This window comes from Furipterus horrens, unplaced genomic scaffold (genome assembly GCF_987537825.1).
Source record: "Furipterus horrens unplaced genomic scaffold, mFurHor1.1.pri manual_scaffold_2, whole genome shotgun sequence".
Lineage (NCBI taxonomy): Eukaryota > Metazoa > Chordata > Mammalia > Chiroptera > Furipteridae > Furipterus > Furipterus horrens.
Window position 1 is genome coordinate 81,882,221 of NW_028327172.1, and position 17,926 is coordinate 81,900,146.

General features: G+C 39.6%; 1 protein-coding gene across 1 annotated transcript; it reads left to right on the forward strand.

Moving 5' to 3' along the window:
• Window positions 1-68: 68 nt before the first annotated feature.
• Window positions 69-12,927, forward strand: SDHD (succinate dehydrogenase complex subunit D). The gene is made up of 4 exons (XM_090265936.1): window positions 69-174; window positions 2,872-2,988; window positions 4,611-4,755; window positions 11,960-12,927. The coding sequence occupies exons 1-4, from the start codon at window positions 123-125 to the stop codon at window positions 12,123-12,125; spliced, it is 480 nt and encodes a 159-aa protein (XP_090122062.1). The 5' UTR covers window positions 69-122; the 3' UTR covers window positions 12,126-12,927.
• Window positions 12,928-17,926: the final 4,999 nt, after the last annotated feature.

Below are 17,926 nucleotides of genomic sequence, written 5' to 3' on the forward strand. Positions count from 1 at the left end.
ATTCCCGACTTCCGGTTCACTTAGCGTTTTCCTTTTCCGTATTTTCTTTCGTCGTCATGGGGTGGGAGTTGTCCTATGACTGTTTCCGGGTTGCTGGATGACCTTGAGCCTTAAGGAGCGAGATGGCGAGTATCTGGAGGCTGAGTGCCCTCTGTGGTGCCCAAGGAGGCCGAGGTGAGGTGTTCTGGCAGGCGAAGGCTCTTAGCGCAGCTTCCCAGCTGGGAAAGGGGATGCGGTGAGGCTCGGCTGCGGGGTGGTGAGACCTCTTGAGCAGGGAATTTATTGCCGAAACCACAGCAATGACCATCTTGCCTACGGGCACAGATATTCAGCCGAGCGCCTCTCTCTCCTGTTCTGGGCGACGTGGTGAAGGGGTAAATCTGAAAGAGAATTCTTTCTGGAAGTTACAGTCATGCTGAGGCTATTCATAAGAGCTCCCCGTCCCCCCACTCTCCTTAGAATGAATCAGAAAAGAGGATCTAAGTCCCAGTGCTTGGTCTTGCTCATGTTCCCTGGAGTTGGTTTAGGGGATCAATTCGATAATCATTGAACCAGGCATTTGTGTTATACCAGGCACTGTAGCAGTTTTGGGATACAACTGTGAATGGACTTGTCCTCAAAGTCTTCTCTTTTATAGGGAAAACACATATAATTTAACATCAAACAAAAACTGTTGTGCTGTACATAAATTGTTTTGCCACTCCAGAGGGAGAATATATTTAGCTCTCTGGAAGGATTACTTTGCCTCCGGTCCTGAAGGAGGTGTGCCTGGTTTGATTCTTGGGCATAAAGAAGGCCACAGGAATAAGGGCATTACAGCTAGGGCTACTAGGAGGAGCAAAAGCAATGATGAAGGTGTAGGAACTGGTTGTTATGAGAGAAAACCACAAATCAGATATTGTTAAGAGTGTGAAGCTTGAGATTAGGAATGAGGTCAACTGGAATCAAATCATACAAGAGCTTGTCTTGATAAGGAGTATTTATTTTACCTGGAGTGAAGGGGGGCCATTGAAAGATGGGACATAGATTTGCAGTTTAGATTGTCCATCTTGGTAACAATGTGGTAGATGGCCATCATGGGAGATAGATAGACTAAGACACAAGTCAGGGACATGAGAGAGGGCATTGTTGTAGTAGTCCAGGCAAGGATGGTGAGGTCCTGAACTTGGAGAGTAGTACAAAAAAGAGAAAATTGCCTCCAGAGTTGTTAGGGTACACTAATATGATTAGGCAATTGACTGAATTTAGGGAGAAAGTCCTACATGACTTCCAGATTTTCGGATTAGTTTGAAGAGTAGCTGGATGTCATTAAAATGGGGAACATGCAAATAGGAGATAATTTTAGATGAGAAAGTGAGTTGTGAAGGATGATTTTAGTTTTTGGCATGGAGTGTTTGAGGACCATGTAGGATATTGCAGGAGAGAGGCCCAGCAGGCACTTAAACTTCTGAGACTGGAGAAATATCAGGACTGGAGATACAGAATTTGGGTGTTACCAGTTTATAGGCAGTAGACGCTGAGTGGACAGAATGGCTAGGAGTGGGCAGAGAAAGAAAGGAGAGCAATAGACAGATAATGGAATCCTGGGAAAACATTTAAGCGTGACTGCAGGAGGAGACTGGAAATAAGATGATCAGAGAATCAAAGAGAGAACCAGAAGAGGCTTCTGTCTGAGAAAAGAAGGGAATAAAGATCACCAATGCCAGGTGATGCTGAAACGCCCACCCCTTGCTTATGGCTACTTGAGACCATTGGCAACTTACCAAAGCAGCTTTGGTGTGGATAAAAATAAGTTTCTAAGTTAAAGAATGATAAGGAAGTGAAGAATTCAAGATTATTTAGATAACACTTTAAAGAAGTATGACTGGAAAGGGGAGAAAGAGCAGGAAAAGAGTACTTGGGCAATAGCAGAATTAGAACCAAGGGAGGTATTTTACATCAGTGGAGGGAAAATGGCCAATAGGAAAGAGGTTAAAGATGTGGCAGAGAAATTACCTTTTATTGATTGCTTATTACTTTCTGGGAATTCTATAATATAGGCACCTTGCCTAAATTATTTAATTTTCAACAGTGTTACGAAGTAAGTGCTATTATTTACCTTTTACAGATGAGGACATTGAGATTAGAGGGTGTTTAACTTAATTGCTGGTCATTTCTCAGCTACTAATTGGCAGAATTAGGTTAATTTAGGTCTCTGTATTTTTTTAACTAAGACAGGATCCCAGATGGGACAGAAATGGATACATCCAAGAGTACAAGTGGAGAAATTGATCTTGAAAAGGAAGATGGTAATAGATAAACTTCCCTAACTAGACTGAATTCTTGAGGACAAAGACCACATCCTTTATCTCTTACTCCAGTGTAGAGCAGATGAATACATGGAAGCGAAAGCTATAAATTACTTAAAAAAAAAGATTTTATTTATTTATTTGTAGAGAGAGGGGAAGAGAGGGAGGAAGAGGAGAGAAACATCAGTGTGAGAGAGAAACATAGGTCATTTGCTTCTCGCATACCCCTAACCAGGCACCTGGCCCACAACCTAGGCATGTGCCCTGACTGGGAATCAACTGGTATCCTTTTGATTTGTGGGACAGTGCCCAACCCCTGAGCCACACCAGTCAGGGCTATAATTTACTTTTCAAAATTAGTAAAAGTAAAGTCCTTTTATATAAGTGGTTTGATTTTTCAGTCTTTCAGTGGCTACTTAGTCTGACCTTACAGCAACCCAGTGAAATAAGTGCTATCCTTATTTTATAGATGAGATGTTATCCAGTATTTAGGTTGAAGTAGCTTGCCTGTGGCCATTTAAAAAGTCTTATCAGTCCTGTTGCAAGGGAAGTGCTTATGATCACCCTAATGTCTTCTCTTCAGCTCTCTTCCTCCGAACCCCAGTGATCAGACCTGCTCAAATCTCGGCATTTCTCCAGGACCAACCTATGCCAGGATGGTGTGGAATACAGCACATTCACCTATCACCCAGCCGCCACTGTATGTTTTCTCCATCTCTGCTGCTTTCTGGGCTCTGGCCATCTTTGTCTTAATTAATTATCATGTCTTTGGGAGGACTTGTTGTCTATAGGGGGAACTCTTGTGTCCAACTCTGTCAAGTGAAGACATAGCTTACACCTGTGGGCAGACAATGCCAGCATGTTGAATGATACCATTTACACTCATAGAGAAACTTCTGGTATAAGTCTTTAAAAAAAAATTTTTTTTTTTTTTTTTTAAGAAAATAGCTCTGTAGGAAGAGTTTGTTCAGTAGTTTAATCACTCGTATTTATTTAGCTTATGGAGAGGAGCCAGATGCAAATAATTTAGAATAGGGGACGATATTTAAAAAGTTATGCATGTTTATAGTTGTAATTATTTATTTTTATATAGGTTCATATTAAAAGCATGGCTTTTCTTGGATGACTGCTATTCAGATATTATTAAAATTAGTCTTAGAAAGTCTCTAGATGAATAATGAGTTAATTGTGGTATTTCCATTTTTGAAGTCTGGAAATATCAGTATTTTACAGAGTTAAAGACTTCTCTTGAGCCCTGGCCAGGTAGCTCAGTTGGTTAGAGCATCTCCCAATATGCCAAGGTTTTGGGTTCAGTCCCCAGTCAGAGCACATATAAGAATCAACCAATGAATGCATAAGTAAGTGGAACAACAAATTGATGATTCTCTTTCTCCTCTCTCAAAAAAAAATGTGTGTGTGTGTGTGTGTGTGTGTATATATATATATATATATACTTCATTCTTAAATCAGCCACTTAGATATAGTTGCATCTGAGTTATGAGAAAGGAGGCAAGTGTAGTCTTTGCTTTTTAGAATAATTTTATCTTTGTAAAGTTTTTGTTTTTGCATTTCTCCTCTCAGTTTAGTTAGATTGAGCAGAGTAGTTTTAACTTGGGGTGCATGAGACTGAAGGAAAGCCCCTGAAGTTGTATATAGAGTTTTTAATTTATGTGCCCATGTGTATTTTTCTGGGAAGTTACTCTATCCTTTTATTAGATTCACAAAGGGATCTGTAACCACAAAAAGATAGAGGCTCTCAAAGAAATGTTTATAGCCCATTTTGTTTTTCACTTGCTTAAAATAAGTTTTCATGTTCCATTTCGGTTCATAAGCAATGGGGCAGAACAAGGACCTTGATTATAAAAGCTGACATCAGAACCTTGCTTCTCTGAGTTGACTACTTTAATGTTGTTTTAGGAGGATTTTTAATATTACTTTCTAAAGATTAGAAGGTGTAAAAATAGTAATGTTTTAAAGGAATTTTTTCAAGTGTCACTAACTTGTATTCATAAGGTATCTGTCCATTACACTGAAGTCCAAATTGGTAATTCTGCAAAGATATTTTGTCCATCTTTTTTTCCTATAAGTAAAGTGGCTCTGTCTTCAGTCAACATATGTAGGTGTTGAGACACCCTGTACTGAAAAAGGGAGCTAGCATCTCTTTCAGTTACCTTCTTTATTTTACTCTCTTTATGCTCAGAATTAAGTCTTACATGCATACTGCTTGCTATTCTGTCAGTTTGAGTTACGCTGTGGCAGATACTAAATGCGAGAGAGAGGTTTAACCCTTTGATTCTTATGAATCTGGCTCTCTTTCTATAGCTGGTTCCAAGGCTGCGTCTCTCCACTGGACTGGTGAGAGGGTTGTCAGTGTTTTGCTCCTGGGCCTACTTCCAGCTGCTTATTTGAATCCTTCCTCTGCGATGGACTACTCCCTGGCTGCAGTCCTCACTCTCCATGGTCACTGGCAAGTAACAGCAGTGCCTTCAGTATCTACTGTTTGTTCAGTTTGTTTGCTGTGAGCTTGTTTCATTATTGCATGTAAGGGAGAAGCTGATTGCGACACTCAAGACCTGTAAACAACTTTAAAACACATAAAATGTGTCAGTGCCCAGGTTTATGTATCTACCTGCCCATTCAGTGTCTTCACTCCCATATCTAATTTTGAATGTAATATGTTATAAAACTGATGTCCCCCAGATAGCTTTCTTCAGCACTCTTTCCAGTCTGAATTAATTTCCATTCTGTTTGTTCATTCCCCAAACTTGGTCAATGTCTTTGATTCCAGTTGCTTAACTAGACCCCCTTCTGTCTATTTCCAACATGGCTGCCCCAGTGATCCTGTTAAAATATTAAGTCAGGTCAAGAAAGTCCCCTTCTCAAACCATTTGTTGTCTTCTGATCATACTCAAACCGAAAGTAGAATTCTTACAGTGGTCTAGATTCCATGCAATCTGGTTCTGTTTCTTCATCTCCAGCTACTCTCCCTTCATTCATGCTGACTTCCTTGATAATTCTTGAACACACCAGGGACATTCCAGGCCTCAAGACTTCACTTTTATTGTTCCTTCTGCCTGAAACTTTTTCTAGTTATATACTTGGGTTATTCCTTCATTTACTTCGATCTTAAATGTCACCTTCTTATTGAAGCCTTATCTACACTTACTCAAAATTTTAGTATCCTTCCCAACACTTACTACATTCTAATATAATACATCATCTATTTATTGTTTTACATATCCTTGTCTCTCCCCACTGTAATAAAAACACAGATACGGAAAATCACAAGAATTAAATATATGACTTAATGAATAATTGGGGTAATACTACCCAGGTCAAGAAATAGAACTATGCTTCCTACTCCAGAAGCTTCTTTGTGTGTGTGTATTTTTTTAAAGTATATTTATATGATTATGCTGTTACAGTTGTCTCAATTGTTATCCCTGTACCCCGCTCCACCATGTATCCCCCTTTACTCCAGTTATACCTCCCTCCTTAGTTTATATCCATGGGTCGTGCATGTAAGTTCTTTGACTTCGCCCCTCCCTATATGTACTGTTCTTAACATCCCCCTGTCTTATTTAGTTCCTACCAATTATGCATCTTGAACCCTGCACCATATCCCCATTTCTCCCCCTCACCCCTCCCAACTGATAACCCTCCAGGTGATCCCCATACCTATGATTCTTTTCCTGGTTGTTTGCTTAGTTTGTAATCTTAGTTATAGATTCAGTTGTTGATAGTTGTGAGTTTGTTGTCATTTTATTTTACGTTTCTAAACATTTTATTTATTTATTTTTAGAGAGGGGAGGAGAAGGAGAAAGAGAGGGAGAGAAACGTAAATGTGTGGTTGCCTCTTGCTCACCCCCAACTGGAGACCTGGCCTGCAATCCAGGCATGTGCCGTCACTGGGAATCAAACTGGCGACCCTTTGGTTCACAGGTTGGCACTCATTCCACTGAGCCACACCAGCCAGGGCTGTTGTCGTTTTAATGTTCATAGTTTTGATCTATTTCTTAAGTAAGTCCCTTTAACATGTCATATGATAAGGGCTTAGTGATGATGAACTCCTTTAGCTTTTACCTTGTCTGGGAAGCACTTTATCTGTCCTTCCATTCCAAATGATAGCCTTGCTGAGTAGAGTAATCTTGGTTGTAAGGTCCTTGGTTTTTATCACCTTGAATTCTTGTTGCCAGTCCCTTCTTGCCTGCAAAGTTTTTTTTGAGAAATGAGCTGACAGTCTTACGGGAGCTCCTTTGTAGGTAACTCTCTTCTCTTGCTGCTTTTAAGATTCTCTCTTTGTCTTTAATCTTTGGCATTTTAATTATGGTGTGTCTTCTTGTAGTCCTTTTGGGTCCAACTTGTTTGAGACTCTGTGCTTCCTGGACTTGTATGTGTATTTCCTTTGCCAAATTAGGGAAGTTTTCTTTCATTATTTTTTCAAGTAAGTTTTCAATGTCTTGCTCTTCCTCTTCTCCTTCTGGCACCCCTATGATTCCGATGTTGGTACGTTTAAAGTTGTCGCAGAGGTTCCTAATCCTCATTTTTTTCAATTCTTGGTTCTTCTTTCTGTTCCAGGTGAATGTTTATTTCTTCCTTTTGTTCCAAGTCATTGATTTGAATCCCAGCTTCCTTCCCATCACTGTTGGTTCCCTGTATATTTTTCTTTACTTCACCTCTTTCTTTATTTTGTAGCCATACTCAGTCATTTCTATGAGCATCCTGGTCACCAGTATTTTGAATTCTTCATCTGATTGGTTGGTTATCTCCGTTTCATTTAGTTCTTTTTCTGGGGTTTTGTTCTGTTCTTTCATTTGGGTCATATTTCTTTGCCTCCTCAATTTGGCAGCCTCCCTGTGTTTGTTTCTGTGTATTGGGTAGAGCTGCTTTGACTCTGTGTCTTGGTAGTCTGGCGTAATGTAGTAGGTGTCCTGTAGGATCCAGTGGCACAGCCTCTCCTATCACCCAAGCTGGGCACTTAGTCTGTGCCCTTTCTGTGGGCTGAGTACACTCCCCTCTTATAGTTGAGCCTCGGTTGCTGTTGGTAGATCAATGGGAGGGATTTATCCAGGCCAGTCAGCTGCAAAGATGGGCTGTGACCACTGACCACCAACCACCACCCCCTGTGGAAGATTAGCTGTGTAGGGACAGGGTGGTAGCTGTCCACTGGGTGTGCTAGCCCTGGGGTTTCCCGGGTGGTGCAGACCAAGATCAGCCCCCACCTGTGTTTTCCCTGGGGCCACCCTGCCTGAGCTATAAAGCAATCTGAGATGGCTACTCCTTGCTCTGGACTTGGAGAGTCCTAGGAATCTAAGCTGACTGCTTGTAGTGCCAGACCGGGAGCTCAGTGAGGCCAGCTGTTGCTTATTTGATAGGATTTAGGAAGTTGTGAAGCGTTAGCCAAGACCAGGTATTCATATAGAAAAGCAGTTTGGGTGGGCCTGTAAATTAAGTGGGGCAGAGTCTCTGGGGATCTCCAAGGGCAGGTCAAACAGTGTTGGCCAGGTTGATGGAATCTCAGATATGTCACCAGCTTGCTGGCTCTGTGTGGGGAGGGTTTAGAAAAAAGACAGTGACTCCTGCTCACCTTGATGCCAGACACTTCAGTTCTTCCCTGTATGCCACTGGTGCCTTTCAAGCTGCTACCCTGGTGCTGGAGGTCAGAGGGAGTGAGTTTGAGTAGGTGGGTCTGTGTGTGGGTTCTTTAAGATGAACTGCTTGGGGCTCCAGCAGTTTCTTCCACTGACTCAATCTCCGCTGGTTTTTACAGCCAGAAGTTGTGGGGACTTATATTCCTGGCACTGGAACCCTGGGCTTGGATGCCAGGTGTGAGGCTGGGACTCCTCACTCCTGAGATACCCATTCCCAATTTTTACCCACCACACATGGGTGAGAGACCAGCCCATTCCGCATCTGCACCCCTCCTACCTGGCTCGATGGATGTGGTTTAATTCTGTGGTTGTCAGACTTCCATTCAACTTGGTATCTGACAGTTCTGACTGATGGTTGTTCTATATTTTAGTTGTAATTTTGATGTGGCTGTGTGAGGAAGTGAGCCATGCGTGCTTATGCCGCCACCTTCTCTTCCTTGTGTTCTATTTCTGTCATAAACCGTCCAGTGTCCCTCATCAGGAACGATTATCCTGATTTTTATAATAATCACTTCCTTATATTATATCATAATTTTATTATCCAAATGTGCATCCTCTATACTATATTTCAGTCTTGCCCTCTAAAAAAATATATTATATAGGTTTTTGACAGTTTTTGTTTGTTATTGTGTTTTTAGTGCTTTAGCAATACCTGACACGTAGTACTAAGTAAATATTTAATGAATGAATTTCTAGTTTATTCATTTTATCCAGTTGGGTTCCTTGAGTTCATTTTAATTTGTTTTGTAAGGACAAGGTGATATTGTGGTAGGGGAGGTATTTTATTAGAATGGAAAGGACTTGGCAGAATATCTTTAACGAAAACTATTATTTTACAGATGTGGAAACTAAACCCCAGGGAAGTTAAGTGACTTATCAGGATCATTTTCTAGCTAGCCTTAAAGGGGATTTTGCCCACCTAGTTTTCTAGGGTAGGCAAAATCTAGGGTTGGTTAGAAGATTTACCCTTTAACCACATGGACCTTTCAAAATAAAGGATTCTAGTTGCATATGGAAAATTAGATTACAGGTACAGTAATATTCCTTTAACATGCATTTCTTGAAAGGAGATCCATTTAAATTAATGAAAAATCAGAATAAGAGATATTCTAAAGTAATACTTTTTTAAAAATTATAATTGACTTCTCCAGTTACCTCACTAATTTTCTCTTTACTATTCATACACACAAAGAAATGACTGGAAAGAAATGTCTATCTTGTGCACTAGTTCTTCAGCATCCAATCTCTCTTTTTAAAAAAAGATTTTATTTATTTTTTAGAGGGGAAGGGAGGGAGAAAGAGAGGGAGAGAAACATAGATGTATGAGAGAGATACATTGATCAGTTGCCTCTCCCACACCCCCAACTAGGGACCTGGCCTGCAACTGAGGCACATGCCTTGACTGGGACTTGAACTGGCAACCTTCTGGTTTGTAGGCCGGCACTCAATCCCTGAGCCACACCAGCTAAGGTTCCAGTCTCTGGGCTTTTATCCCAACTATTTAACCGAAGTCATTCTTACCAAAGTCACCAAAGACTTTCATTTTTCCAAATCTGGTTGGTTGTTCTCTCTCCACTTACTTGAACTCTCAGTAGCTTTCAGCTGAATTGAATATTTCTTAAATAATTTTTCTTTCGTGTTCTAGAGGCAATACCTTTTTCCTTCCACCTCTTCAGCTGTACCTTCTCAGTCTCCTCTGCGAGCTCTTCTCCTCTTGGCTGACCTCTGAATAATAATGGTCTGAATCCTGGGGTCAGTTCTAGGCCTTCTTAAATTTTCTGTCTATACACATTCCCAAGGTTAGCTCAGACTTACGTATTTTATTTTCCTGAGCTGCAGACTTTCATTTCCAGTTGTCAAACTGACAGTCACTCTGTGTTTAATAGTCATCCTAAATTTAACTTTGCCAAAAATAACTTTTCTTTCACATCTCTCTTGTTTTCTCCTCAAAACCTTCTCTTCTCTTCTTCCCAACTCAATTAAACCAGTTGTCAGGTCAAAAATCCTAGGAGTCTTTCTAGATATTTCTTTTTGTCTTATCCTACATCTGGGCCATCAGCTCTTTCTGTTAGTCTCTCCTTTAGACATAGCTTGAATGATCACTTCACACTATCTCCCCTGTCATAAGCCTGTGTTAAGCCAACAGCCTCGCCTGTACTACTTCAGTTGCCTCCTAGGTAGTTTTCTGCTTCTGTTCTTGCCTGCATTGTGCATTTGCCACAGTATAACAGTGACCTTTTTAAAAAGTAAAATTACATTTATCCAAAGAACATATATAGATATCCAGTAAGCACATTAAAAAAAATGCTCAACAGAATTTGTTATTAGAGAAATGGAAACCACAATGAGATACCACTTCATACCTACTAGAATGGCTGTAATAAAAAAGATGGACAATAAGAAGTGTTTCAAGGATGTCAAAAAGTTGGACTCCTTATATATCTCTGCTGGAAATATAAAATGTTGCAGCCACTTTGGGAAACATTTTTAGGTGTATATCCCTCCCCAAAATTGAAAACATATGACCCCATATAAAAACTTGCACAACAGTGTTCATAGCAGTGTTATTTATAATAGCCAAAAAGTGGAAACAATTCAAATGTCTATAAACTGATGAATAGCTGAATAGACTGTGATATATGTGAGTACAGGCAGACCGTGGAGATAGTGCGGGTTCAGTTCCAGACCACTGCAATAAAATGAATATTTCAGTAAAGTTAGTCACATGCATTTTGTGGTTTCCCAGTGCATATAAAGGTTGTTTACACTATATATACTGTAGTCTATTAAGTGTGCAATAGCATTATGTCTGAAAAAGTATATACCTTAATTAAAAACCTCTTTTTGTTAAAAAAGATTGCTAACCATTATCTGAGCCTTCATCAAGTCATAACTTTTCTGGTGGAGGGTCTTGCCCTAGTAATATCTAAGATCATCATAACAAATATAATATTAATGAAAAAGTTTGAAATATTTTGAGAATTACCAAAATATGACAGAGACGAAATGAGCAAATGATCTTGGAAAAATGGCACCAATAGACCTGCTCGATGCAGGGTTGCCACAAACCACAATATCTGCAAAATGCAATAAAGAAAAGCGCAATAAAATGAGGTATGTCTGTGTTATTTGGCCATACAAAGGATTGAAGTACTGATACATACTACAACATGGATGAACCTTGAAAACGTTGTGCTAAGTCAAATATAAAATGTCCAGAACAGGCAAATCCATAGAGACAGAAAACAAATTAGTGGTTGGATAATGGGTTATTAGGTACAGGGTTTCTTTCGGGGGTGATGAGAAAGTTCTGGAGTTAAATAGTGATACTGTTGCACAACTTTGAGCATACTAAAAGTCATTCCACCCTTAACTCTTAAGAAGGGTTAATTTTATGGTATGTGAATTTTATCTCAATGAAACTGTTATTTAAAAATGTGAAGTTAGGTCACTCTCCTTAAAGCACATCTGCTTTAAGGTCCCGTATAATCTATTCCTGCCTTCGGATCCCCATGTTCTCCAGCCATACTAACCTTCTTACGATTCTTCAAAGTTACCAAAGTCATTGTCACTTTTGCTTGGAATTTTCTTCTCATTCAGGTTGACCTTTGTAAACTATTACTTTACAGCACATATATACTCTTTTCTTTCTGCTTCACTAGAGTAAATGTGCCGTAAGGGCAGGGAGCCTGTCTTAGTTGCTGTACTCCCAGCATCTACAACAGGTTCTGGCACATAATACCTGTTTACTACATTCTCTTGCAATTAATGAAAAACTGTATAGAGCATTAAGTATTTTTTAAAAACCCAAGATTTTGTAGATAGAATTAGCAATTAATTACTATCTCTGATATAAAAACTGGAAAGTTGAATCTGAAAAATGGGAAGATATCTTTATTATATTTTTTAGGAAACATTTGATTCCTTTATTTTGGTTTTTATAGCCAAGTTATGTGTATAACATGTCTTCTAACTTCCTTTGTGATTTTTCACTTGCACTGTGACTTTTTTTTTCCTTAGGGGCCTTGGACAAGTTGTTACTGACTACGCCCATGGAGATGCATTGCAGAAAGCTGCCAAGGCAGGCCTTTTGGCACTCTCGGCTTTTACCTTTGCTGGGCTTTGTTATTTCAACTATCATGATGTGGGCATCTGCAAAGCTGTTGCCATGCTGTGGAAGCTCTGACCTTTTTGACTTAATACCTTGAGAATTGATTGTACACCTCTTTGCCTCTGCTCTGTCATGCCATTCATCTCACAATAAGGAGGAAATAACACATGAGTTCATTGGTGAGATAAACCTCTTCTCCTAATCACCTGGTTAGTTTGGGAATTTAATCTATGTGGCAAAGGTTTGAGAGGAATTGTATTCAAGAAATTGTGAGCCTGAATTCCATATTCTGGTGAGCTACTGAGGTTGTCTTCCAGCTTCCCACAAGATTCACAGTGTAACTGAACATTATATATGAGCTTTTGCATTTTAATTTATCAAACTCTTAAAGGGAATTCAGCTTTATTACTCTCAATACCTGATCAAACTTCTTTATTAGCCCTGGGAAAGATGGAGAAAGGGAAAATTACTAATTCATGAGGAAGGACTGTAGAAAGTTAGGCAGCACTTAATGTTTGAAAACTTCCCCCTTTGTTTAGTCGATACCAGTCACTAATGGTTATATGTTTTGGGGAGTCTTTAAAGTTAGGAAATGCTGACATTGCTCATTTCTAAATTCTGGAATAAAGAGCCCAGAGAGCTTCTGAATATAGAGAAGTTCTATGTAGGGAAGAGGTCCCTTGTATCAAAATATTACGGATTCTAAACTGAGACTTAATCCTCAGATGTGTTCATTTTACTTGTCCTGAACTGTCCACAAATATAAAGCTTTAAGTAATAAATTGTTATTTTCCCACTGTGAGACTCTAATGTGAAATATATTCTATGAAAATGAAGGTTTTTTAAAAAAAATAAAATTCTGTATAATAAAAATGTATTCTACTTTGTTATGTATTAACTGTCCCAAGTTTTATTCAGTAGAATTGAGTATCTGTTACATTTATAGCACTTAAACAGGATTGAGTGTTTACATTTCCTTCTGGGGCTTAGCAGTTAGGTAAATCAGACACAAAGTACAAAAAGACACATTATTAGGCAGAAATATACTGAGTATAAGTAGTTTGGTATGAGGAGAGTATGTATTAGAATTAGGTCCAGATTATGGTGTTGTATGAATGCTGGCCTGCCTTTGGAATTCAGATTATATTCTGTATGCCATTAGCCTGGTCTCTGGGGTGAGTGTAAGGCATGATGGTTTGTTTCTCTTAGCAACGTGGAGGAACTGGGACTTGGCACATTTCACTCACTGAGGACCTTAGTGGGCAGCTGAGGCAAACTGTTGATGGGAAGCTGGCCAGAGGGTATGTTCATGAATGTCTATACTGGTTAAAGATTAGCACCCCCTTAACATGCTGTGGCCTTGTAGGAGATTCAGATGTGATTAAGGGTTTAGGAAAGGTAATTTATTCTGTTTTGCGGTGGGATCAGGGTTTCAGAGAGTCACTCCTGAACATCAGTGAGTCACTAAGGAGTGGTGTTGCTGGGCCAGCCCTCCCTGGCAGGAAGAAGTATTTTATTCCGACATTGTTCAGAATTGCAGTTTTGTGATGTTTATAAAAAGCAAACTGACTTTTTGTCAATTTTATTGTCTTAAAATTCTCTATAGACTGTGATCCCCCTTAGTGTCGTTCCTCTTCTCACCCCAGCCCCCAGTGTACCACTGCCACGAAGTGGAGTGATGACGTGGAGTTTTCCATGCGGTCAAGATGGGGAGGGCTGTAACTGCGTAATATGGGAATCCTGTAGCTGTCACCAGTAACATCAGATGCTAATTTCAATTTGGAGGTTGTCTGATGCTAATAAGCTTCATTAGACGGTGATTGCAAAATTAAAGTGGAGGATGGTTGGGTATTGTCTGCCCTTTCTGGTTAGTTTTGTAATTAGGATAGAGCTGAACTGTCACTCTGGGAAAACAGTGGATCACTGTGAGCTGCTAGAGCCACTGGGAATGAGGCAGGAGCCAACAGCAATAGGAGGTTTCTGAGGTTAATCAGGACATGATCAGAATTGTGTTTGCTTCAGAAAGAACTTAGGTGACATTAGGAAGGTTGATAAACTAGAGGCAGAAGGATTTGTAAGATGATAAAGCAAGAAAAGGCTTAAACTCTGATAATGGCAGTGGAAGATAGGATTCAATTTCATAAAGTAGTGTGGAAATTAAAAACATTCATTCGTTGATAGGTACTAAGTATTTCATGTAATTGGCATTGTGTCAGGCACCGTGGATGGCAATAAGAATTTCTCTGCCCTTAAAAGGAATTTGTAGTCTAATTGGAACAGGTAAATGACTGCAGTACAGTGTGATAAGTGCTTAATAGTTAAGCACATCAAGCAGCGATGTAAAAAAGGGTGCAGTTAGAATTTGCTTGCAAGTTTCCTGGAAGAGAAGAGTCTTGACTTGGGTTCTGAAAGACAAGGATCTTGACAGGTGGCCAAGGAAGCTGGGGTGAGGTGTGAGGCTGATTGGAGAATACTAGATCAAGCAGAAGATTGTACATAATTTGGTGTAACTGTAGCATAGAGAGGGGCTATGATAAGTAGTTGAGACTTTTGATGGCAATGAGGAGTCACTGAAGACAGTTAATTATGCAAATGACATGGTCAGATGTTTCTTTTAAAAAGGTTATGCTGGTAGCTGTGTGAAGCATGGGTTTGAAGAAGGTAAGTATGGAAACAGATTATTTCAGTGATCCAGGAAAGAAATGAATTCCGAAGGCAGCAGTAGCCAGAATGAAGAAGAGAACAAATTCAAGAGATATTTAGAACTTAGAATCAATAAGAGCTATACTGGGGTGTGAAAGATTGAAAGAGGAGGGGAGTTCTGTTCAATTTTTTCTGTCATAAATAGGTGGGTGGAAAGTAGTGTAAATATTTAAAGGAAAATTAGATATGGTAGTAGAGGGATAGGTCACTACCAGAGTTTTGTATTTGTGAGATATCCAGGAAGAGAGAGAATTTATAGACTTACATTTCTGACACTATGACAGACTAAATTTTAAGAAATTATTTTGCCATGACACACCTAAGAGTGTTTAACTAGAACACCTTTTAAAACATATGCCTTAACTTGCAAAGGGAGATCCGCTGAGGCCAGAACAAAATAAGCATACATTCAGGGAGGTAAGCAATCCTGAGGGCATCACTGGTCCTAGGAGCATTTACGGATCCCAGGCGGCCTACAGTTCTAGTTTGAAGGTGACACGCGCCAGGAGCAAAGCTTTGAGCTCAAATGGGAGTTAGCTTGGAGACTCTTAAGAACTACAAAGAGTTTACCTTCAGAGAAAGGGTGAATTAGAAAAACACTTTCGTCTGGAAAAGTTGAGAGCGGAGAAACTTACCTGCCTTACCTTGGTTCTGGTTGAAGGAAGGAAAGTCTCCTCTGAGAGTATGTGGCTGGGGGCCAGCCTTTATGCCAGTTTGTGGCCTGAGTTCATACTATCTGCATGTGTGTAAAGACTACAGGCTGCAAATTTAACATGTATCTATATTGGTAGTGCCCTAGATGCCTGGTAGGAGTGAACAAATCTTCCCTGGAGGAAGGTTCCCCCAACACAAGCCTCGAAAATCCACACCGAAGTTCCAATTAACGTGAACTTAAAACAATAAATCATAACCATTCAGAACACTCTGGACAAGAATCAGCACAGATAACAAGCAGAACCATATCCACAAAGAATTCAGACCCTGACAGAATTTTCAGATACAAAATGTAAACAAAATAAGATGAAAGTCTAAATATAACTCAGTTGTCAGATCAGGGAACAGAAGATCTTTGGAGAAAGCGGTCTACCTTCCATATCTTCTGGATCCGTACGTAGGCTTCTGGGAGGTTGATGTCTACTTAGGAAAGTTGTCTGTTTCTCTCGAGTCCTTACGATGAATGTCGGGATCAATTCTTATTGGGTCTGGATATCCAGGTTATAGGATCCTAAGCACCTTCACACTATGCTGGAGCATGGAGGTTAAGAGCTTTATTTGAAGTTAGGAGTACCTTAAATTGTCATTTCAAGTGTGGTTCTAAGACTGACATTTATTGGTGTGTCTTCTAATAAATCTAGTCTCAATTGTATATCATATTGGTGATGTGGGAGACACAATATGTCTGCTGATATGCCTTTCAAAAATATAGCTTGTATGTTGGGCATAAGATGTGTATATGAGGTTCATTTTTAAAAACAAATGTAACAATTGCAACATACCAAGGATGGAGTCTGTCAAGAGGATGAGTCAAGCCCAGTATCATGGGATTTTTCTATAACAGTTTTGTATGAGAGCTTATGAAGATTTTAAAAAATCCTTATTTGAGGGTATGCCTTATTGACTTAGAGCAAGAGAAAGGCAGAGAGAGAGAAACATCAATCTGTTGCCTCCCATGTGTACCCCTACCGGGGATGAACCCACAACTTATTGGTGTACTGGATGACGCTCCAGCCAACTGAGCCACCCTGCCAGGATGAGCTTATAAAGATTTTTAAATTGAAATTGCAATATCATTAGACCTAGGAATAAAAGGTAGAAGGGACAATTTCAGTCTAACCAGAAAAGTTATAAACTCTTACTTAAAACGTTATCATTTGGTTAACTGAATGGAATCCATTTGCAAATGTCCAAATGCTCTTTGATGTGAGGATTTCTTCATATGTTTTATGGGTTATAATTAAAATGGGTAAAATTTTTATCACTTGTTAAGCCAGCCTCCTAGGTAAAAATTTTTCTACTAATAGTTTTGTAAAGTTTGAGCCAATTTGTCCCTGTAATTTGGGTTCTTACTGTAGCATAAATATTATTAGTCTGGAGGTAGTTTAAGAAACGATAAGCAGCACAAAGCCAATGTCTTTTCCCTTATCCACCCTCCCACCCCAGTGAGGGCAGAGTGTTACAGCTTAATTAGTCCTTATACAGAAATCAGATTGAATAACTGTCTTTATAATGTGCTAATAACAGCAGAAAGAGCTCTTTGTATAGTAAGTAGGCTTTAAGGTATTTACTTTAGAATGAGCTTTATTCTTAATGAAAGAAACTTTCCTTGGATGTTGTCAGTAAGACAGCTTTCCATTTTTGTTTGAATTGTCTGCAGCAGTTTTAGGAAATCCTTTTGACTGCACAATACCTTGATATCTCAAGCAATCCTGAATGCTCATCCAGAGACAGTATGGATGTTAATTCTTAATTCTTCAGCAAGACAGCATGCTCTTAATGGAGCTATCAGTTCAGCTGTCTGATAGGTTAGCCATAAAATATTCCAAAAATAGGATATTTCCAAAGTTAGAGCATATTCAGAACAAAGTATGTCTTGATTCTTTTTAAATTATGAGTCATCATCAAATGGTAATTTATTAGGATTGTATGGGATAATATCAGTTAATTCATGACTGGGCATATGTAGAGTTTAAATTAAAAAAAAACATTTATTTTTAGAGAGGGGAAGGAGAAGGGAAGGGAGAGAAACATCAATGTGTGGCTACCTCTTCATTCACCCCAAACTGGGGACCTGACCTGCAACCCAGGCATATGCCCTGACTGGGAATCAAACGGGGACCCCGTAGTTCACAGGCTGGTGCTCAGTGCACTGAGCCACACCACCCAGGCAGGGCATATTCAGAGTTTTAACAGCTGTTGAACAATTCTGAAATTACTCTGTCAGGGAGGGGGATTAGGGCAGGTAGTTTAGATTGTAGCAGCATTTAATAGTTACGAAGGAGGCAGACAGTGAAATATTGCAGAAGGCAATTAGTTTATATGCTTTCTACTTTCAACTCGTCGGCAGCCGTCCGTCTCGAGAGACGATGGTGTAGCTTCTTAAGAGTCTATCTGCACGGCCGAGAATGGCTGTGCAGTCCGACTCGGGAGTGACACGGTATCTGTCTCCTCCCATG